The 23,945-nt window shown below is 37.1% G+C and overlaps 1 protein-coding gene across 1 annotated transcript in view; it reads left to right on the forward strand.

Annotated features, from left to right (window-relative positions):
• Positions 1-23,945, forward strand: part of GALNT13 (polypeptide N-acetylgalactosaminyltransferase 13) — a 548,580-nt gene that overhangs the window by 329,874 nt on the left and 194,761 nt on the right. Inside the window, exon 7 of the mRNA XM_049888624.1 lies at positions 19,864-20,044. Coding sequence (XP_049744581.1) covers positions 19,864-20,044 — 181 coding nt within the window. The remainder of the gene's footprint in view (positions 1-19,863; positions 20,045-23,945) is intronic.

Below are 23,945 nucleotides of genomic sequence, written 5' to 3' on the forward strand. Positions count from 1 at the left end.
ATCCTTGACTTATACAGAACTCTCCACCCAACTGCTGCAAAGTATACTTTTTTCTCTAGCGCACATGGAACATTCTTTAGAATAGACCACATATTAGGTCATAAAGCAAACCTTTGCAGAGTCCAAAACATCGAAATATTACAAAGCATCTTCTCAGACCACAAGGCAATAAAACTAGAAATCAATAACAGAAAAACTAGGGAAAAGAAATCAAATACTTGGAAACTGAACAATACCCTCCTGAAAAAAGACTGGGTTATAGAAGACATTAAGGAGGGAATAAGGAAATTCATAGAATGCAACGAGAATGAAAATACTTCCTATCAAAACCTCTGGGACACAGCAAAAGTAGTGCTCAGAGGCCAATTTATATCAATGAATGCACACATACAAAAAGAAGAAAGAGCCAAAATCAGAGAACTGTCCCTACAACTTGAACAAATAGAAAGTGAGCAACAAAAGAATCCATCAGGCACCAGAAGAAAACAAAAAATAAAAATTAGAGCTGAACTAAATGAATTAGAGAACAGAAAAACAATTGAAAGAATTAACAAAGCCAAAAGCTGGTTCTTTGAAAAATTCAACAAAATTGATAAACCATTGGCTAGACTGACTAAAGAAATACAGGAAAGGAAACAAATAACCCGAATAAGAAACGCGAAGGGCCACATCACAACAGACCCAACTGAAATTAAAAGAATCATATCAGATTATTACGAAAAATGGTACTCTAACAAATTTGCAAACCTAGAAGAAATGAATGAATTCATGGAAAAACACTACCTACCGAAAACTAACACAATCAGAAGTAGAACAACTAAATAGACCCATATCAAAAAAAGAGATTGAAACGGTAATCAAAAAACTCTCAACAAAAAAAAAGCCCTGGCCCAGATGACTATACTGCAGAGTTCTACCAAAATTTCAGAGAAGAGATAACACCACTACTACTGAAGGTATTTCAAAGCATAGAAAATGACGGAATACTACCCAACTCATTCTATGAAGCCACCATCTCCCTGATACCAAAACCAGGTAAAGACATCACAAAAAAAGAAAATTACAGACCTATATCCCTCGTGAACATAGATGCAAAAATCCTCAACAAAATTCTAGCCAATAGAATTCAACAACATATCAAAAAAATAATTCACCACGACCACATGGGATTTATACCAGGTATGCAAGGCTGGTTTAATATTAGAAAAACCATTAATGTAATCCACCATATAAATAAACCAAAGACAAAAACCACATGATCTTATCAATTGATGCAGAAAAGGCATTTGACAAAGTCCAACACCCATTTATGATAAAAACTCTCACCAAAATAGGAATTGAAGGAAAATTCCTCAACATAATAAAGGGCATCTATGCAAAGCCAACAGCGAACATCACTGTAAATGGAGAGAACCTGAAAGCATTTCCCTTGAGAACGGGAACCAGACAAGGATGCTCTTTATCACTGCTCTTATTCAACATTGTGCTAGAAGTCCTAGCCAGAGCAATTAGGCTAGACAAAGAAATAAAGGGCATCCGGATTGGCAAAGAGGAAGTAAAATTATCTCTATTTGCAGATGACATGATCTTATACACAGAAAACCCTAAGGAATCCTCCAGAAAACTACTGAAACTAATAGAAGACTTTGGCAGAGTCTCAAATTATAAGGTAAACACACAAAAATCACTTGGATTCCTCTACATCAACAAAAAGAACATGGAAGAGGAAATCACCAAATCAATACCATTCACAGTAGCCCCCAAGAAGATACAATACTTAGGAATAAATCTTACAGAGGATGTAAAAGACCTATACAAAGAAAACTACAAAGCACTACTACAAGAAATTAAAAAGGACCTACTTAAGTGGGAAAACATACCTTGCTCATGGATAGGAAGACTTAACATAGTAAAAATGTCTATTCTACCAAAAGCCATCTATACATACAATGCACTTCCGATCCAAATTCCAATGTCATTTTTTAAGGTGATAGAGAAACAAATCACCAACTTCATATGGAAGGGAAAGAAGCCTCGAATAAGCAAAGCATTACTGAAAAAGAAGAAGAAAGTGGGAGGCCTCACTCTACCTGATTTCAGAACCTATTATACAGCCACAGTAGTCAAAACAGCCTGGTACTGGTACAACAACAGGCACAGAGACCAATGGAACAGAATTGAGAACCCAGATATAAATCCATCCACATATGAGCAGCTGATATTTGACAAAGGCCCAGTGTCAGTTAATTGGGGAAAAGATAGTCTTTTTAACAAATGGTGCTGGCATAACTGGATATCCATTTGCAGAAAAATGAAACAGGACCCATACCTCACACCAAGTACAAAAACTAACTCCAAGTGGATCAAAGACCTAAACATAAAGACTAGAACAATAAAGACCATGGAAGAAAAAATAGGGACAACCTTAGGAGCCCTAATACAAGGCATAAACAGAATACAAAACATTACCAGAAATGACTAAGAGAAACCCGATAACTGGGAGCTCCGAAAAATCAAACACCTATGCTCATCTAAAGACTTCACCAAAAGAGTAAAAAGACCACCTACAGACTGGGAAAGAATTTTCAGCTATGACATCTCCGACCAGCGCCTGATCTCTAAAATCTATATGATTCTGTCGAAACTCAACCACAAAAAGACAAACAAGCCAATCAAGAAGTGGGCAAAGGATATGAACACACACTTCACTAAGGAAGATATTCAGACTGCTAACAGATACATGAGAAAATGCTCTCGATCATTAGCCATTAAAGAAACGCAAATTAAAACTATGATGAGATTCCATCTCACTCCAACAAGGCTGGCATTAATCCAAAACACACAAAATAATAAATGTTGGAGAGGCTGCGGAGAGTTTGGAACTCTTATACACTGCTGGTGGGAATGTAAAATGGTACAACCACTTTGGAAATCTATCTGGCGTTATCTTAAACAGATAGAAATAGAACTACCATACAACCCAGAAATCCCACTCCTCGGAATATACCCTAGAGAAATAAGAGCCTTCACACAAACAGATATATGCACACCCATGTTTATTGCAGCTCTGTTTACAATAGCAAAAAGCTGGAAGCAACCAAGATGTCCATCAACGGATGAATGGTTAAATAAATTGTGGTATATTCACACAATGGAATACTATGCATCGATAAAGAACAGTGACGAATCTGTGAAACATTTCATGACATGGAGGAACCTGGAAGGCATTATGCTGAGTGAAATTAGTCAGAGGCAGAAGGACAAATATTGTATAAGACCACTATTATAAGATCTTGAGAAAGAGTATAAACTGAGAAGAACACATACTTTTGTGGTTACGAGGCGGGGAAGGAGGGAGGGTGGGAGAGGTTTTTTTACTGATTAATTAGTAGATAAGAATTGCTTTAGGTGAAGGGAAAGACAATACTCAATACATGGAAGGTCAGCTCAATTGGACTGGACCAAAAGCAAAGAAGTTTCCGGGATAAAATGAATGCTTCAAAGGTCAGTGGAGCAAGGGCGGGGGTCTGGGGACCATGGTTTAAGGGGACTTCTAAGTCAATTGGCAAAATAATTGTATTATGAAAACATTCTGCATCCCACTTTGAAAGGTGGCGTCTGGGGTCTTAAATGCTAACAAGCGGCCATCTAAGATGCATCAATTGGTCTCAACCCACCTGGAGCAAAGGAGAATGAAGAACACCAAGGTCACACGACAACTAAGAGCCCAAGAGACAGAAAGGGCCACATGAACCAGAGACCTACATCATCCTGAGACCAGAAGAACTAGTTGGTGCCCGGCCACAATCAATGACTGCCCTGACAGGGAGCACAACAGAGAACCCCTGAGGGAGCAGGAGATCAGTGGGATGCAGACCCAAAATTCTCATAAAAAGACCATACTTAGTGGTGTGACTGAGACTAGAGGAATCCCGGCGGTCATTGTCCCCAAACCTTCTGTTGGCACAGGACAGGAACCATTCCCGAAGAGAACTCATCAGACATGAAAGGGACTGGACAGTGGGTAGGAGAGAGATGCTGATGAAGAGTGAGCTAATTATATCAGGTGGACACTTGAGACTGTGTTGGCATCTCCTGTCTGGAGGGGGGATGGGAGGATAGAGAGAGTTGGAAGCTGGCAAAATTGTCACGAAAGGAGAGAATGGAAGGGCTGACTCATTAGGGGGAGAGCAAGTGGGAGTACGGAGTAAGGTGTATACAAACTTATATGTGACAGTCTGACTTGATTTGTAAATGTTCACTTGAAGCTCAATAGAAGCTAATAAAAAAAAAAGAATAATATCTTGTAGTGAAAGAGAGAAAAGTGAATTATCTTCACAGTGCTTTAAGAATCATATCTGGAGAAATGTTTGCACTGCACTACCTTGTTTTTGACTGATAAGAGAGCAAATTAATACGCTAAATGTTGCTATTTCCTGGTCATTTCTTTGCTCTTGTTGTAAGTGTAATATAATTGACATTTGACCACTACCAATTTATTTTTTAAAAAATCAAAAAAATTGCTAACAGTAGAGTAATATTTCCCTTCATAGTGGTTTTGTGGGTATTTGTGATGAGGACTTGAAAAATGAGGTGACATCAATATAGGCATTTTTACATATTTCACATTTATCTCACTAAATACTTCACAGCAAAAAAAGATGCCTGTGAGATGATTTTTAGAAGGGAATAGTAGTTTTCCATTGACAGCATTAGGATTTTATACGTGCTCCTTAGGGAATGTATTTATCTGAAGCAAAACTTATAGCTTCCTATAAAAATATCTCAGGTCCTTGACAAGAAACAAAATGTCTCTAGCTGATTAAAAACTAGGGGAAAAAATTCTGTCCTTGAAGGAATTATGGTTGGTGTGAGTACCTTTCCAAACAGTCCTTTTCTTATAGGTGTGAGAGACTACTCTTCAGCTGTCGAATGCAAACTGAGGACTGGACTTTAAATGCCTAATTCTAACACTCACAATTAGACTTACCTGTAAGGTAATGAAAGCCGGAGAGCTATGTTGTATTATTCTTTCCGTGTGTCCTGGAGCCCAGCATGGTGTTTGACACAAAGTCAATGACTAGTACATAATTGCTGAATAGATGCTAGCTGAATAGATGCTAGCCACATGCTGAGGGAAAATGCTTGAGAAAAGAAAGGTTATATTCTGTCCTCAAATTTATCATGGCACCTTACGTTTGGAATGCACTTGAACACGTTATATGGAAAATTTCATTTAAACTTATATGCTGCAGCTGTAATCAGGTGATGTAGACAATTTACAGATGGAGTAACTAAGTAACTCTTTCTGTTGTACTCGACTTTCTTTCCCTATCCACATTCTTCCTGGCATCTATAAAAGAGCAGGAGATGCAGTCAGTCACAGGCTGCAGCTGACTACCCAGGTGGTCTACTGATATTCAAAGGGGACTGTTCTGGCATGAATTCTAGGGCAGCATCACACAGCTGTCATGAGCTGCTCTGTGGCTAGAAGCAGCAGATGTTACTGATATCTAACAGGCGGTCAGATCAGGCATCAGAGGACACCGATGTAAAATGCAAAATATGTGACCCAGACGTCATTTAGTAAATCACAGACCCTTTCCACCTGGTTCTCAAAATCACATCTACATCAGATTTGTACGGTTAATTGTCCATGAAGGAAAGCACAGATTCCAACAAGTCTACTTTTGTCTTAGTTAGTATTCTCCCTAAATGCGTTGAAAATACTTCCAAGACCTCTGGTATTTATCACACAAGATTAGTGAAAGATGAAAAAGTATGATTGTATCACATATTTTTTCTTGTATTCTTTTTTTCATGACTTATCTGCTTGGGACAATCTATACTAATAAAAAAAGCAATACTTTTTTTGTAAATATGAAGCCCTAGATACTAATTATCTTAAGCACAACCACCTTATATTACCTAGGATTTTCAATATCCGGTAGACTGCTTTATGGCCTCCTTCACTTCTCACCTGCTGTATTCATACATGTCATTTAAGCAGAAGAAGTTAGATTTGCCATAGCACAATCAGGACTGCGTGTCTCTCTGTTGTTCTAAAAGAGAACTGGGATACAAGTGGTCCTAATAAGAAGTGGACTAATGGTGGGTAACAATTCTGCTAACCCCAGGAGATATAGCAGCCTTAAAAAAAACTGTGTGTTAATTCCGAAGGTTAGAACAACTTTAAGAAAGTTGTTAAAAGGCAAAATGTGATAGTAGAATGTACATTAAAAAGGGCTGACAAGTGTATATCTGAGTGTATCTCCACTACGCATTTTAACTGCTAGGGATGGATGTTTGTTTTTTGTCATTGTTGTTGTTTATATAATTTTGTTGTTGAGAATGTATACAGCAAAACATACACCAATTCAATAGTCTATACATGTACCATTTAGTGACATTAATTACAATCTTTCAGTTGTGTAACCATTCTCACTCTCTTTTTCTGAGTTGTTCCTCTTCCATTAACGTAAATTCGCTGCCCCCTAAGGTTCCTATCTAATCTTTTGAGTTCCTGTTGTCAGTTTGATCGCCTATAGACAGCTCTTAAAAGAGTATCATGCTCAAGGCAGACATTATTTGCTAGCTAAGCTAAACTATGGTTTTAAGAAGACTTCAATTCAGAGAATATTTTTGGTTTGAGGTTTAAAGGTTATCTCAGGGCAATAGTTTCAGGAGTTCATCCAACCTTCATGGCTTCAGGAAGTCTGGAGTCCTTGGGAATTTGAAATTCTAGTCTGCTTTTCCCCCATTTGATCAGGATTCTTCTATGACATATTTGATCAAAATATTCAGTAATGGTAGCTAGGCACCATCCAGTTCTTCTGATCTCGTGGCAAAGGAGGCAATTGTTCATGGAGGCAATGAGCCACACATTTCATATCCTTGTCCTACTCCTGACTCTCCTTCTTCCTCTGTTGTTCCAGGCAAATGAAGACTAATTATTGTGCCTTGGATGCTATTTGCAAGCTTTTAAGACCTCAGCACTATGCAATGAATTAGGAGGTAGAAAAGAAATACTAAACAAGTTATTAGGCCAATTAACAGGGATGCCCCCTGAAACCGTGGCCCTAAACCTCCAAACCAAGAAATCAAACCCCGTGACATTTTGGGTTGTACCTAATCAGCCTCAGCATTTACTCTTTCCTTTTTTTTTCGGTTGCTGTAAATATGTCTATCACACAACTTTTGTCAGTTCAGCTTTTTACAGGTGTAGAACTAATTGACAGCAATTAGGATGTTTGTTTTTGAGAGAAGTAGAAGAAGAGGCTAAGGAGAAAACATTCCTGACAACCACCACCTCACCACACCTCAGATGCACGCTGGTTCGTACACATGCTGCCTTGAATTCATTTTAAAGCAGTTCGTCCACTTCAAGCCCGCAGCCAATATAAGCACACCTTCGTCTTTTCTATTTTCTTCTTCTCTCACTTCTCTCCCAGAGTCATTTGCTAGGGCTCTGGCAAAGCAGAAAGAGAGACTAGTTGGAAAACTTTCCTTAAAGCAACCTATTTCAGGATGAATATGTTAAGTTCTTTAGAGAATGAGTAGGTATAGAATGGCCCGTTTTGAGTTTGGGGCCTTCAGAAAGTTCATTTTTAAGTTAAGAGAGACTGTACTTGATGGTGGGGAGGTACATGATAACTGAACATTTTACAAGCCAATTGATGGTATATATGAAATGATATGGTTTCAGCCCAACAATGTCTACATTTAATACCAATTTGGAAATAAAGTCTTCAAATTACCCCAATATATTGTCATTTCTTTAAAATCTCTTGGAGAACAAAAGTACTTTTTTGGTTTCCTTTGTTTTTATAACATTTGTGATTTTTGTAAAATAGAGTAATTCTCAGATCTGAGGAAAGAAAAAATGTATTGCCTCATAAGTTTTACACCATCATTTCTTTCACGTTTTCTCTTCTTCAAAGAATGGTATTTTTCTCAGGGTCTTCCTGTTTAAAAGTGGCCCATATACTCTATGTAAAGAGATTAATTCTTACCATACAAATGTGGAAGAAAACTTAGCCGTCATCAAACTCACTCCCTCTTCTTTTACGTGTGAGTTTTTTTAAGAACTCTCAAGATGAAGTGACTTGTTCCAAATTCTACAATTAGTTTGTATCAAGACCAAAATCCAGCTTTCCAGTTTCAAATCTGATGCTTTCTTCTCTTTTCCATACAAATACTAGTTCTGTTTTCAAAAAGTCATTAAATTTTCAAGTACTGAAAAAATTTGCTCAGCCTTTCTGTGGCCTCCAGCAATTCAGGTGACCACAGGCTACAGCAGCTTGATGTGTAAGGATCTTCATCTTAACATGTTATGATGACCTTAGGTCTGCTCTAGAGACCTCTTCCAGGTCAGGTACGTATCCTCAGTTACACTGTGAAGTAAAGACTAGGCCAAGAGGCAAACCAAATGATTAGATTAAAGAAGGCATTCCCCCAGCCAAAGTGACTATGAGGAAGAGCTGGCAGGTTTCATGTCAAAAATAACTGAAATGTCTACGGAACCCATTATGTCTGCCCCTTTTGAATAATGACTTTTATACCTCTTGTGTTTACCTATGCCAACTTCTCAAGGCTTATAGGATCTCAACAGAAGGCTCTTTTAGACTTTGTTTTTTAATTGTAAGAATTAAAGCATTTGTCATCAGTCCCCTTATACACATATAAGCAAAGTGGGGAGTGGAAGTGCTGACAAGGATTATTTGGAGCAAACAATGAATGTAGAATGAAATATTTTGAAAATTGATTCGGCAAAATAGTGCTTTCGTTATCTCTTTGCCAGAACTAAGAAAGTAACAGTTTTGTTCCTAATTCCATTTGATATGGGTAGACACACATTTGGTGTGGATCATATAACATTCTCAGTATAATTTTTTCAGATTTTTCTGTATCAGTGTTAATGGATCAATCAATAAATAATATGCACCGAGCACCAAAACCAAAACCAAACCCATTGCTGTCAAGTTGATTCCGACTCATAGCACCCCTATAGACAGAGAACTGCCCCATAGGGTTTCCAAGGAGTGGCTGATAGATTCAGATTGCTGACCTTTTGGTTAGCAGCCAAGCCCTTAACCACCAGAGCTCCTACTGAACACCGGTATGAGTTAAACATTTTTTTTTTAATTTTTTTGTAAACACTTATTGAATGGTATATTTAAATCTGATTTTCTTTTACTATACATAAATTACACTTTAATTTTAAAAAGTGAAACGTGATGCTTCTTCTCAAGAGATAATATGATTAAGGAGATAAGGCTAATGCATGTAAATAGCTTATATATATTTATATTTATAACCTTACATAAAATATATACATAAAAAATTAATTATAATATCTGCGTATATGGAGCCCTGTGGTGTAGTTGTTAAATCACTTGGCTGCTAATCAAAAGGTTGGAGGTTCAAATCTACCAGCTACTCAGTGGGAGAAAGATGTGGCTGTCACTTTCATAAATATTTACAGCTTTGGAAACTCTATAGAGAGTTCTACTAGAGGGTTGCTGTGAGTTGGAATTGACGGCAGTGGGTTTTGGTTTTGTTTTAATACGTAAAAAAAATACAAATAATTATATATTTATGTAGCAAGATATCAAAGAATAGCATTGAGATCTAAATGGAGTGGTACAGAGGTAGATAGTAAGTGCTATAAGAAGTCAGTGAAAATGGGGGTCAATGAAAACTGGCATAGTCAAAAAAAACAAGAAGAAAGATAGTAAGTACCTTTACTTACATTGGTCCACCTTAATCCTCAAAACACTATGAGGTATATTCTTCTAATCTCAGGTTATGACCTGGAAACTGAAGCATAGTAAGATGAAGTTAACTGAGGTCACCCAGCTAGTAAGTGGCAGAGCTGTGATCTTAGGAGCTAGGGCTCACACTCATGATCCTTTGGCTATATGGTCTCCATGGAATATTGTTGTTGCTAGGACATATTAAAAAATGACCTTGTCCCAAAGACAGCATGCATATGAGGAAGGGGAGGGGTAAAGATTGGTATAAAAGCAGCTGCATGAATTTGGAACAACAGCTGTAAAATTAGAAACAACAGTAGTGCCAGGACTGAGATTGCAAAATTGAAGCTCACGAAGTTTATGAACCTTAATTAAAATGTCACTGATGTAGGTGCCAAAAAACATGAAAAGGATAATGTATGTTAGTTAATTGTCTCCTAGTTGGGGAAAGAAAATCAAATAGATAATCAAATGAGCAATGGGTATTTTACACTTTGGTTAACAACCTTCTCCATCATCAAAATACTCTCATAAAAATACCTGGGAATGAAGAAAAGTAACTAGCTTCTTTCCTCTGAGGATAAAAGGATAGTTTGTATTTTATAAATGCTAAACTTATTTGAGAAAGATATGCAAATATTAATTTTTTGGAAACCTAGAAAATAACAATCATATATGTTTGATGATACAAAATAATTTGGATATTACATGTTCCTGTGGAACAGACATCATGTTTTATTCAGTTTGTATTGCTTACCCAGACATTCTAAATAATTTCAGAGAACCAGATGTAATATTCTAATTGGAAACTAATTGACTGTTCTTTTAAACTCTTCACACCATACCTAAACCCCTAGACATCAATACTGTAATTCCAAAGACAGGTACATTTTTTCCAGATTTAAATAAAAATTTTTAAAAAAGAATCAGCTTATAATACATAGATGTTGATTTGCCTGCACTATAGCATAAAAATGTTAAATAATATACAAGGTCTCATTTTACTTTATCCCATATGAAATGCTAGGCATAGTACTTGATATACACAATTTTATTAGGGTCTTACCAAAAAAACCAAACTTGTTGCTGTCGAGTTGATTCCGACTCTTGTTGATCTCATGTGTTACAAAGTAGAATAGCTCCAAAGATTTTTCTTGACTATAATCTTTATAGGAAACCCTGGTGGTGTAGGGGTTAAGTGCTACGGCTGCTAACCAAAGGGTCAGCAATTTGAATCCGCCAGGCGTTCCTTGGAAACTCTATGGGGCAGTTCTACTCTGTCCTATAGGGTCGCTATGAGTCAGAATTGACTCGATGGCACTGGTTTTTTTTTTTTTTTTGGTAATCTTTATGGAAGCAGATCACTAGGCATTTTCCTCGTTGCCCCTGTGGGGTTCAAACCGCCAACCTTTATGACAGTATTTGGGTGCAAACTGTTTGCCCCATCAAGGGACCTTAGGAAGTAGTTATTATTGTTCCCATTTTCCCAAGGGGAAAGTTCAGGCATTGAAGACTTAATAATTTTCACAAGTATACATAGATAGTAAGTGACAGAACCTATAGAAAAATTTTGTTCCCAAGCTCAAGTTCTTAATGACTGGATCATACTATTTCTTGTTTCCTTTTTCTCTTCTTCCTTTTGTCCCTCCTTACAAAACATTTATTGAGGCCACACTAAGGGAAACCAAAATAGAATACACAGGAAGCAAATCAACTGCATTTGTGGAAAGAGATGATGGAAAAACTCAATATCATCAGTCAGAACAAGACCAGGGACCAAATGCAGAACAGACCTTCAATTGCTTATATGCACGTTCAAGTTGAAAATGAAGAAAATTAGAACAAGTCCACGAGAGCCAAAGTAGGAACTTGAGTATATCCCAATTGAATTCACAGACCATCTCAAGAATAGATAATCCCAGAAGCTGGATTATATGAAGAAGAACGGGGCATCAGGATTGGAGGAAGACTCATTAACAACCTGCATTATGCAGATGACACAAGCTTGCTCGCTGAAAGCAAAGAGGACTTGAAGCACTTACTAATGAAGATCAAAGGTCACAGCCTTCAGTATGGATTGTACCTCAACATAAAGAAAAGAAAAATCTTCACAACTGGACCAATGAGCAACATCATGATAAACGGAGAAAAGATTGAAGTTGTCAAGGATTTCATTTTACTCGGATCCACAATCAACAGCCATGGAAGCAGCAGTCAAGAAATCAAAAGATGCATTGCATTGGGTAAATCTGCTGCAAAGGACCTCTTTGAAGTGTTGAAAAGCAAAGTTGTCACCTTGAAGACTAAGGTGCGCCTGACCCAAGCCATGGTATTTTCAATCACATCATATGCACGTGAAAGCTGGACAGTGAATAAGGAAGACCAAAGAACTGACGCCTTTGAATTGTGGTGTTGACGAAGAATATTGAATATACCATGGAGTGCCAAAAGAACGAACAAATCTGTCAGAATGCTCCTTAGAAGCAAGGATGGTGAGACTGTGTCTTACATACTTTGGACATGTTGTCAGGAGGGACCAGTCCCTGGAGAAGGATATCATGCTTGGCAAAGTACAGGGTCAGTGGAAAAGAAGAAGGCCCTCAAGGAGGTGGATTGACACAATGGCTGCAACAGTGAGCTCAAGCATAACAACGATTGTAAGGATGGCTCAGGACCGGGCAGTGTTTCGTTCTGTTTTACATAGGGTTGCTATGAGTCGGAACCAACTCGATGTCACCTAACGACAACATCAAGAATAGATTTGATGTGTTGAGCACTAATGACCAAAGACCAGACAAGTTGTGGAATGACATTAAGGACATCATAAATGAAGAAAGCAAGAACTCATTAAAAAGACAGGGAAGAAAGAAAAGACCAAAATGAATGTCAGAAGAGACTGAAACTTGCTCTTGAATGTCAAATAGCTAAAGCAAATGGGAGAAATGATGAAGTAAAAGTTGAAAAGAAGATATCGAAGGGCAGCTTGAGAAGACAAAGTAAAGTTTTAGGATGATATGTGCAAAGACCTGGAGATGGAAAACCAAAAGGGAAAAACATGCTCAGCATTTCTCAAGCCAAAACAACTGAAGAAAAAATTCGAGCCTTGAATTGCAATTTTGAAGGATTCTATAGGGAAAATACTAAATGATACAGGAAGTATCAAAGAAGATGGAAGGAATACACAGTCACTATACCAAAAAGAACTGTTCGACATTCAACCATTTCAGGAGGTACCATATGAACAGGAACTGCTGGTACTGGAGGAAGAAGTACAAGCTGCACTGAAGGCATTGGAGAAAAACAAGGCTCCAGAAATTGATAGAATATCAATTGAGATGTTTCAACAAAAGGGTGCAGCACTGGAAGTGCTCACTCATCTATGCCAAGGAATTTGGAAGACAGCTTCCTGGCCAACTGACTGGAAGACATCCATATTTATGCCTATTCCGGAGAAAGGTAATCCAACCAAATGTGGAAGCTATTGAACAATGTGATTAATATCACATGCAAGTAAAATTTTGCTAAAGATCATTCAAAATCAGCTGCAGCAGTACATGGACAGGGAAGTGCCAGAAATTCAAGCCAGATTCAGAAGAGGATGAGGAACCAGAGATATCATTTCTGATGTCAGGTGGATCTGGCTGAAAGGGGAGAACACCATAAAGATGTTTACCTGTGTTTTATTGACTATGCAAAGGCATTCAACTGTGTGAATCTTAACAAATTATGGATAACATTGCAAAGAATGGGAATTCCAGAACACTTAATTATGCTCATGAGAAACCTGTACTTAGATCAAGAGGCAGTCGTTAGAAAACAACAAGGAGATACTGTGTGGTTTAAGATCAGGAAAAGTGTGCATCAGGGTTTTATCCTTTTTCCATACTTATTTAATCTGTATGCTGAGCAAATAATCTAAAAAGATGGACTATATGAAGAAGAACGGGGCATCAGAATTGGAGGACTTACTGCCAACTTGCGTTATACAGATGACACAACATTACCTGCTAAAAGTGAAGAGGACTTGAAGCACTTACTGATAAAGATCAAAGACCACAGCCTTCAGTATGGATTACACCTCAACATAAAGAAAACAAAAATCCTCACAACTGGACCAATAAAGCAACATCTTGATAAACAGAGGAAAGATTAATTTTGTCAAGGATTTCATTTTACTTGGATCCACAATTAACAGCCATGGAAGCAGCAGTCAAGAAATCAAATGATGCATTGCTTTGGGCAAATCTGCTGCAAAAGGACTCTTTAAAGTGCTGAAAAGCAAAGATGTCACCTTGAAGACTAAGATATGGTTGACCCAAACCTTGATGTTTTCTATCACCTTTTATGCTGGATGTTGAATAAGGAAGACCGAAGAAGAATTGATGCCTTTGAATTGTGGTGTTGGCAAAGAATACTGAATATACTGTGGACTGCCAAAAGAACAAACAAATCTCTCTTGGAAGATGTACTACCAGAATGCTCCTTAGAAGCAAAGCACATACTTTGGACATATTATAAAGATAGATCAAATCCTGGAGAAGGATATCACGCTTGTTGAAGTACAGGGTCATCAAAAAAGAGGCAGACCCTCAACAAGATGGACTGACACGGTGTCTGCAACAATGGGCTCAAGTATAATAATTGCGATGATGGTGCAGGACCAGGCAGTGCTTTGTTCTGTTGTTCATGGGGTCGCTATGGCTGGGAACCGGCTCAACAGCACCTACTTACAACAACAGTAAAGGAAATTACCACGTTAGCCATTGGTGATTCCTCTCAATTTGAATTCTTCTCACTTTAACATTTATCTGTATATTTTTGGGGGGACTATTTATGTTTTAATTCCTTTATGTTAGTTACCATGTTAGTCTACTAAGTACGGGATATCTATCTGATCAATATTTGATCAATGAAATGTTTTACTTTTATATTGACTAACTCTCTATTATCCTGATCAGATATCTTCCTAATTAATGTGTAAAGTTGTGCATTCCTACGTTAATCTTTTCCTTTTAAATGCAAATTTTTCAGGAGAGTTTTTACTAGGAGATGCAATGTGAGTATTTATCCATATATCCTATAAACTCAGATGGCCGAGGGGTAGAGGACTCACTTTATTGCAGGAAGCAGTAGCCTATGACACTTAAGCAAAATGTGGGCCGATATTCAATGACTGATGGAACATTTACCACCGCATCCATGCATCTCTTCTAAATACTTTTAAGAACTATCTACATCTGTGAGAGTCAAGGTCAGGGGCAGGTTTTCCTTGTGTCTTCTAAATCAAAAACCATTACTGCATTATACCTGTAGGCGTACATACAAAATCTCACCACAGATAGGAGGATGACTTAAAATCAGCACTTTCATATATCCTGCTATGAGAGAAAGAAGTGAGACCATTGGAGCCCTACTTTTTTTTTTTTTTTTTAATTTTTATTGAGCTTTAAGCGAAAGTTTACAAATCAAGTCAGCTTCTCATATAAAAATTTACATACACCTTGCTATATACTCCTAGTTGCTCTCCCCTTAATGAGACAGCACACTCCTTCTTTCCACTCTCTATTTTTGTGTCCACTCGGCCAGCTTCTGACGCCCCCTTGGAGCCCTAATTTTAAAAAGATTTTCAAACCAGATCTTGTTTTGTGTCCTGTATGCATGCTTAGAGCATGGACCCCATAAGCCCACAAGCCATGGTGGGGTCAAGAAATAGCAGAGTGAAAGTGTCTGGGCAGCTCACTTGAACAACCACAATGCTGGGCCTTATTTGCAAAAAGGTATACACTCGCACATGTGGATAACCTTGAAGACAGCTGTCAATCTTTGGTTTATATGCATCAGAGCTTATTACATAAGTCTAAATTCAGTGGGGTGCAAACTTAAAACGTTTTTTCTTTTTTCTCTAATCATTGTTTTCATGCTCTGGAGAATATTCTTTTTCAATTTTAATATCATTTATAACAGATTCTATTGCCTTCTGTTCACAGCTATTGAAAAGTCTAGTAATATTCAGTTTAAAGCTTTATCACATAAGCAATATGTAGCTCATCTTCCCCTGTCTCCCCAGAATGGGACTAGCTGCTGACAGAGGAGCTTGGAAAGGGGAAGGGCAAGATTTTCTGAGTTGCCACAACTCCAGTTTGTAGGGCAAATAGGAGGGATAGAAAAGTGGCTAATCTTATCTGATAACACATTTTATAATAGCTGCTTATTGTTGGCCCAGTCTGGTTATACCTGCTACTGGTTGCCTCCATCTGTGATAGTTTCCGGTAGATGGTTTCATCTTTTTTTTTTTTTAAACTATGTCCAGCTTTCACTCTGTATCCTCTCTGTCCCTGAGGGCTTCTTAGTCTGTCTTCCACCCTGTAAATTTCCTGACTGCCTTTCTCAATGGTTCATCACCTTATCGATCTTCCATATTGGTAGTCCCACAACTTATTATTTCTCATTTACACTCCATGCTCTATAGAGCTCAGGTAGCACACATGCCCTATCTGATTGCCTCCAAAGACCACTCTCTCCCAGGGGCATTGCATCAGTGGTCTTATCAATCCTCCTGGAGCAGACTGTTCCATAACTTCAGATCTCTCCTTCGGAATTCTTTAAGTGACAAATGGACCCCATTTTACTAGGGTCATGTTTTTCCTTACATTTGAGGTTTTCCGAAGAACTGTCACCATATTCTGTTCTGTTCTGATAGCAGCATCAGGGCAGCTCACTGATTTTGTACCTCAGCAAGTATCCAGCAAGGAGTGAAATGCTAGTCTCTCTTTTATTTACTTAACCCTCTTATTTGACTTAGGTGGGTAAAGAGGAGGGAAAAACCTCCTTACCACTAACATTGCATTCATCACAATAAGGAGAAGGCCTTAAATTTCTTTTTTTTTTTCTCCCTTTCCTTACAGTTTGGTAGAAGATGGAGGATTAGGGTACTGATTAGGTTTATACAACCCAGTGGAGTAGGACCTCTTAAGTGATCGTTAGGTTATCTGGCCTCCAATTTTTTGCAACAGTCTTTATAATGTGAATAACTTGGCCTGTGATTGTCATTCAGCTTTGTGTTCTAGTTATCAATTTTGGGACAATAGGAAAAGTCTTATTCAACATCCTGGCCCATAATTTTGCCCCAAACCAAAGATCAGAACTTGGGACTTTATTTTTTCCTAATGCATGGATGGAAACTTGTGGTGTTAAGAAAAAATTCACTGTCCAGGATAATCGCAGTTTCAAGGAGATTGACATTACTCTATGAGCCCTGGTTGTGCAGTGGCTAAAGCCATAGGCTGCTAATGGAAAGTTTGGAGGTTCGAACCCACCACAATCTCTCCATGGGAAAAAGATGTGGCAGTCTGCTTCTATAAAGATATCAACCTTGGAAATCCTATGGAGCAGTTATGCGAAAACCAAAACCCATTGCTGTCGAGTTGATTCTGACTCATAGCGACCCTATAGGACAGAGTAGAACAGCCCCACAGGGCTTCCAAGGAGTGCCTGGTGGATTCAAACTGCCAACATCTTGGTTAGCAGCCATAGCTCTTAACCACTACGCCACCAGGGTTTGGGGCAGTTATACTCTGTCCTATAGGGTGCTATGGTTCAGAATTGATTCAATGGCAATGGGTTAGTATCACTCTGTGTTCATTTGCTTAACTGGCACCTAGACCTCAAGTTCCTAGAACTGTAACAATAACATGTCAAACATCATTTCTTTTGAATTTGGAGCACCTTGCTGACAGCCCTGGTCACAGTTCTAATGACTGAGTATTAAAGCATGTTTTTAAGAAAGAGAGAGAGAGATCAATGAAGGGTTGGCTACATGGTTATCTTTGATATAATAGCACATTCAAAATTAAGATTGTATCATTTAGCAACTTTGTTTGCTGTCAGCTGTCAACCATTTCTAGTTTTTATTGTGTTGTGACCTGTAGAGATATCCCTTACTTCTCAGGATGGGGGAAGAGCAGTCATACATTGTTTTACTAGCCTACTGATATTAAAAATATTCCCTATTACAAAAATGCAATGTAAAATCCCCCAAAATACATCATAACTTCTGCAAATCTCTTTATTCTGGCTGGGATGACTTTTTTTTTTTTTTCCTTCTTAAACATGTAGATAATTTTGAATTGTCCATCCCTCCATTCAACAAACATGTAGTGACACCTACGGCACTGGGTTTTTTTTTTTATTATGTACCAAGCACTGGGCTTGGCTCTGGGGTACAACAACCAACAGACATAGCAGTTGTCTTTTTTACAGCCTATATCCTAGTTGAGGAAAGAAAATCCATGGGTTAAAAGAAAATTAGTTACAGATTATGATAAGCTATGAAAGAAATAAACAGGCTGCTATTGGTGAAAATAACAGAGATGGGGGCTACTTTAGATAAAACAATTAGGAAAGACCTTTTTGATGAGGTAAAGTTTTAGCTGAGATGAAAAGCACAAGAAAGAGGCAGCCAGATGAAGACCTGACAAAATCGTTTTCCAGGTATGGGGGAAGCATGTGTTGAGGCTTAGGTGTGTGTAAGAGGGTGTGATATATTATTCTAGGAATTAGCACAGGGCCAATATCACCAGTGTTTATTGACAGAGGGAGAAATCATCTGGGGTCTTAGAAGCCCTGTAGAGGATTTTTTTTTCCACGTCCAAAGAGAAACCATTGACAGAATTAAGCAGGGAAGTAAAATGAAATGATTAAAATCTTGAAAGACTGCTCTAATTTCTCAGTACAAAATAAGTTGTAGGAGAGCATCCATGGAGGCAGCAGGAAGACTGTCAATTGCAATTGGCAGATAAGAAATGTTGACAACTAGGACAAAGACAGTGACAGTGGAGACAGAGAGAGATGATTATACTGAGAATTATTTTACGGTTAGCACCACCAGGACTTGTTAATAGATTGAATATGGGTAATGAAGGAAAGGGAGAAATCAATGATGACATTTAATTTTTTTTCTTTTGGCTTGACCACTTGGGTGGATGGTAGTATCATTTACTGATGATAAAGAAGATGGGAGGAAAATAACACCTCGATGACAAAGTAGGGAAAAATCAACAATTCCATTTTAGACATGTTTACTTTGATGTCTGTGAGACATGGAAGAAGGGGTGTCAAGCAGACATTTGGATACACAAGTCTGGATTCCAGATTACATGTCTGAGCTAAGATGTAAATGTTGAGGTTGTCAGGATTTAGATATTATATAACGCAAAGCATGGTTTGTATCTTCAAAGGGCTAATACTTTTAAAGGAGAGATAGTAAACAATTGCTTATAATATAGTTTTTCAGTAAAAGTGTGCTTAAAGTACAAAAGACACAATACTAAATCTTGCCACAGAGCTTCCCACAGGAAATAATCTTGAAGATGGGTTTTGAAAGAAGAATAGAAATTGAGCAGATGTCAAGAAGTTCTAGCATGTTTTAGTAAAAGATAGTGATATATCCAAAGGCCTAAGATGCAAAAGGAAACCCTGGTGGCAAAGTGGTCAAGTGCTATGGCTGCTAACCAAAAGGTCAGCAATTCGAATCCACCAGGTGCTTCTTGGGAACTATGGGGCAGTTCTACTGGGTCACTATGAATCAGAATTGACTCCACAGTAACATTTTGTTTGTTTTTCTTTTTTTTTTTTTTTTACAGAAGATGCAAAGAGTATGGACAGCTTGAAATGAATGGTCATTTAAAATTCCAGATGGGTGGAATATAATAGATTGATTTTTCTCCAAATCAAATATATTTGTTGACCATGGCAACAAATAGAGATAAATCCATTCATTCACAGCACATTTTGGATACCAAGAGTCATTAAACAATGATTGCATTAATTACTAGAAACTGGAAAGTTGATAGTCTAATGAAGGCAAATGAAAATATTACATCTTATATCCATAATCCCAATGCTATAAATATTTAAATTTATCGAGTTGTTCCAAATTAGTACCCTTTGCCAAATGTAAGTGGGCTAGTTCCAAGCTTTAAGTCCATCCTATTTTTGCACGAAATATGTAAGATCTGAAGATGTGGCTTTAGTGAGCCTCAGTGGCTTCTCATAAACTATTTTTACAATTTACAATGATTGACATCCAACGATTATTTCATTTTCTCAGATTTGGCAGTGTGGAGGATCCTTGGAGATTGTGACCTGCTCACACGTTGGTCACGTTTTTCGGAAGGCAACTCCATACACTTTCCCTGGTGGCACTGGCCATGTTATCAACAAAAACAACAGGAGACTGGCAGAAGTATGGATGGATGAATTTAAAGATTTCTTCTATATTATATCCCCAGGTAAGAAATTCTGACATAATTTTTTTCCTCCTCCTGAATATATGTTTCATTATTGCTGTTACTCTGTTATTGTTTAAATAAAACATCACTTATTACCATAATATTATAGAAAAGCATGTTTGAGAAAGTTATATTAAGAGATCGATTTTTACATAAAATGAGAAAGATTGTGTTTATCACAAATGCCTAAATATTCTTCTTTTCTTTGTTTTGTGCTCGCCATAGTATTATGCTAGAAAAATGGAGCAAGCCATGCAGAGATCCAAATTAAATTAATGTTTATCACTCTGTTTAAGAAATATTTAACAGTGATATTCTCTACAGTCTTATTTCCTTAAATACCCAAAGTAGGAAATGATTTAAAGAGTTCATATAGGTTGGAAATTATGCCAGTATTAAAATTTATGTTTTGAACAGTATTTAATGACATAGTAAATTGCTCATTAATAAATTTGAGTGACAGCATGATAGACTTGTTACCATTGAGTCCATTCCAACTCAGCAACCCTATAGGACAGAATAGGACTGTCCTATAGGGTTTCCAAGGCTGTAATCTTTTGAGAGCAGACTGCTCCATCTTTCTCCCATGGAGTGACTGGTTGGTTTAAACAACGAACCACTGTGCCACCAGGACTCCTTGAAAGCAGAATACAGGGTTATAAAATGCTATCCTACTTTAGTTATAGAGAAGGATAGATGCAGAAATACAATATATGCTATCTCTGGCTGGTAAAGTTATGTATGAGTAATTTCATTCTTTTCCTTATTTTCTCAATAAATATACATTACTTATTTAAAAAAATTCTAAATCATTAGCAAAGAAAAAAATAAAACCCATTAGGCGTTATAAGAAAATTTCATTACTGGGTGGTGGGATTATAAGTGATTTCCTTCTTTATAATTTTCCAAATTTTCTCCAATATCTACATTACATTTTTTAAAATTCTGAGGCATTATAAAAAGAAAATGAAACATTTTGAGGAGATAAAGATAAGAGGAGGACACAGGATTGCCTTCAAGATCTCAAAACCTAGGCAGAGTAACAAAAGAATAAATTAATTTAATAGGAATTCAACTTTATTGGTTATATACTTAGAAATGTCCTATTTTTGATGTTATGTGTAGCCCTTATGGTCATGAATGTTATTATTATATAACCCATCAGAACAACAAAAACAAAAACATACCCACATTCTCTTTTCTGTAGAATAATCTACATGGCTTTGAAAAACCAGTTTGGGTTCCAACAATCGACATGCTCTGGTTTCTCAATGTACAAGAGGCTATTAAAACTCTTCTTTTACTGAAGAGTTTGAACAAGGGAATGAGCACTATGAACTTTCTCATGAAGATCCAGCATTGCTATATAGAGAAGAAAAATAAGGGCAATGTATATGTAAATGTGTGAATAGGCAAAGGGCTATTCTACACATTTTCAAGCCTCTTTTATGTCAGGAAGCTATTGCCAGGAACACTGTTTCACGCATAGATGTATTTACAGTAGAAACCCAGTTCAGATGTTCACAGAGTTGAGTTCAGCAAGAGCATGTAAGATTTGAGCAAGGCAATGACATTTGTATAACCTTTTCATTTTCTTTTGATGATACTTTTTGAATTCAAATCAAATACTTGTAGAAATACAGAAACTCACATATGAATAAAGGAGTAATGGAAGTAAGAAGCATGTTATATGTGATTGCATGCAACTTACTTTCAGAAATAAGTAATTGAGAATGATTGTAACCATATGCATTATATTCAGCCATAATGAATACTATTTTTAAAAAGTGATGTGATAGCCTTTTGTGTAATTTTCCATTGAGTGAAAAAGACAGATAAATGGTAGAACCATTTCTCAAACTGTAATGAAATGACAAGGTTTAGAGTTTAAAGGGTGAAAAAGAAAGCCTGCTATCTGGAACTAATGACTTTATGTCACTCAGCAGGCATTATTTGTATATCCTGGGAAGTGTAGTTTTTATATTGCAATAAATATCATTTGGAAGGTTATTGTTCTTATAAAATGGTCTCATTTAAATCCAGAAAGGTACTTTGGAAAGCTGAAAAAGGACATTTGGGGAATATGCTGAAAATATCTAGGAACTTCCTAAGGGGCATTTATGCTTCTGTATGTCTCAGAGACAGCTAGCATTGCTAAGCATGGAATCTGCCTCCAAGATATAATGTGGGTAAAAGGAGAAAACCAAAACTATGAAACAAAAAAATTGCTTCTCAAAGAAAAAGGAAGAATGGAACTAAACCAAAAACTTTTTTAGAGCTGGATGCCTAAAAACAATTCTAGCCCTGGGCAGGCTTCCAGTCATTGAAAAACAGATGAAGTAGGCTGTATTAGGGAAGTCAGGAAACTGTCATTTATATGGTGTCAACATTTTGTGAGTGGAAAACTATTTTACTCATTATTTAGCCTATAGATATTGATACATTCTGTAACTCAAAATCAAAGCATGGATTCCTTTGATGTCCTCTAGAATTGTTGATTTTATATTTTTCCTCTCCTTGGTAATGGAGAGAGAAGCTGTGTATGCACAGGAAGGGGGGACATATGTGCACACACACACACTTAGAATTATATCATTTACTATATAGTACATACGCACATTTATGAAAAACTTCATTTAATTCTCCAGAACATCCTTAACAATATGACTAACAAAATTGTTATCTTTCTTTCTAGAAGTGCCTCTGTAGTTCTGCTAATTTATTAAACATGTTTTGTAAGGAAAGTTGCATTCGTTACACCAGGGCTTTTATTACTGAATCTTACTTTCCACTTAACACAGTTTTACAAATTTTAGTCTTTAAGTACTGAATCTTTATGAACAAATTCTGAGGTCTTTTCTTCCTTCCAATAAGGTCAATAAAATATTACCTGCCTGCTTTATTGGTTAACTTTAGGGATGTTTCAGCTCTGTCTTTCTTTTTGGGAAGTGTATTTCTTGCAGAGTTGATAGCATGGCCAACCCATCACTGTCACTTATCGTATTGTTTTAATTTTTGTTTTATCTCTATATCCAAAGTAATTCATAGACTTGTATTCCCATTGCCTAAAAACTTTCCTGTCACTTTGTAGTCCTTGGAAAAAATATTTATTGAATAATCAGAAGAATGGAAACCCAGATGGCATAGTGGTTAAGCTGCTAACCAAAAGGTCGTCAGTTTGAATCCACCGGGCGCTCATTGGAAACTCTATGGCGCGGTTCCACTCTGTCCTATAGGGTCGCTATGAGTCGGAATCGCCTCCACAGCAATGTTTTTTGTTTTGTTTTGTTTAATCAGAAGAATAAATAAAGAATAAAGGAGTGAGTAAATTTTTAGAGGACGCCACTGTTGTTTCTTCTTTTCTCCTGAGTTCCCCATGGATATTTGTTCTGCACCAGGAAATGTCTTCCCAAGAGTTGCTCCAGCCCCTGGCTAAGGACTCATGATAAAGGAGAGGCTGAGGATACTTTACATATATCAGGAATATCATTCTTCTGTGTTTGCCATCAGAAAAGGAGTTTCTATTGTCTTTCCTGTATGTTTAGGCTTTTATGATTCTGCCATTGTCAAAGCTCAGGCCGTAATATAACCTTACCCTCTAGGGCTAATACAAAATCTTACAGGCACTATTTAGCTAGACAATAACATTCTGTAAAGGAGCAGCATAATACAAGAACCCACAAACTTAAAATAAGTTTTTACATATGTTGATTTTTATTTTTCCCATGACCCTTATTAATTTAAAGCTAAAATAGGACTACAAAAAACTCTATATGCAAAGTACCTTTATCTGGTTATTTTCTTTTATATTAACTTATATTAAGCTTCAAGTGAATGTTTACAAATCCAATCAGTCTGTCACATATAAGTTTACATACATCCCACTCCGTACTCCCACCTG

The sequence above is a fragment of the Elephas maximus genome, chromosome 6, assembly GCF_024166365.1.
Source record: "Elephas maximus indicus isolate mEleMax1 chromosome 6, mEleMax1 primary haplotype, whole genome shotgun sequence".
NCBI lineage: Eukaryota > Metazoa > Chordata > Mammalia > Proboscidea > Elephantidae > Elephas > Elephas maximus.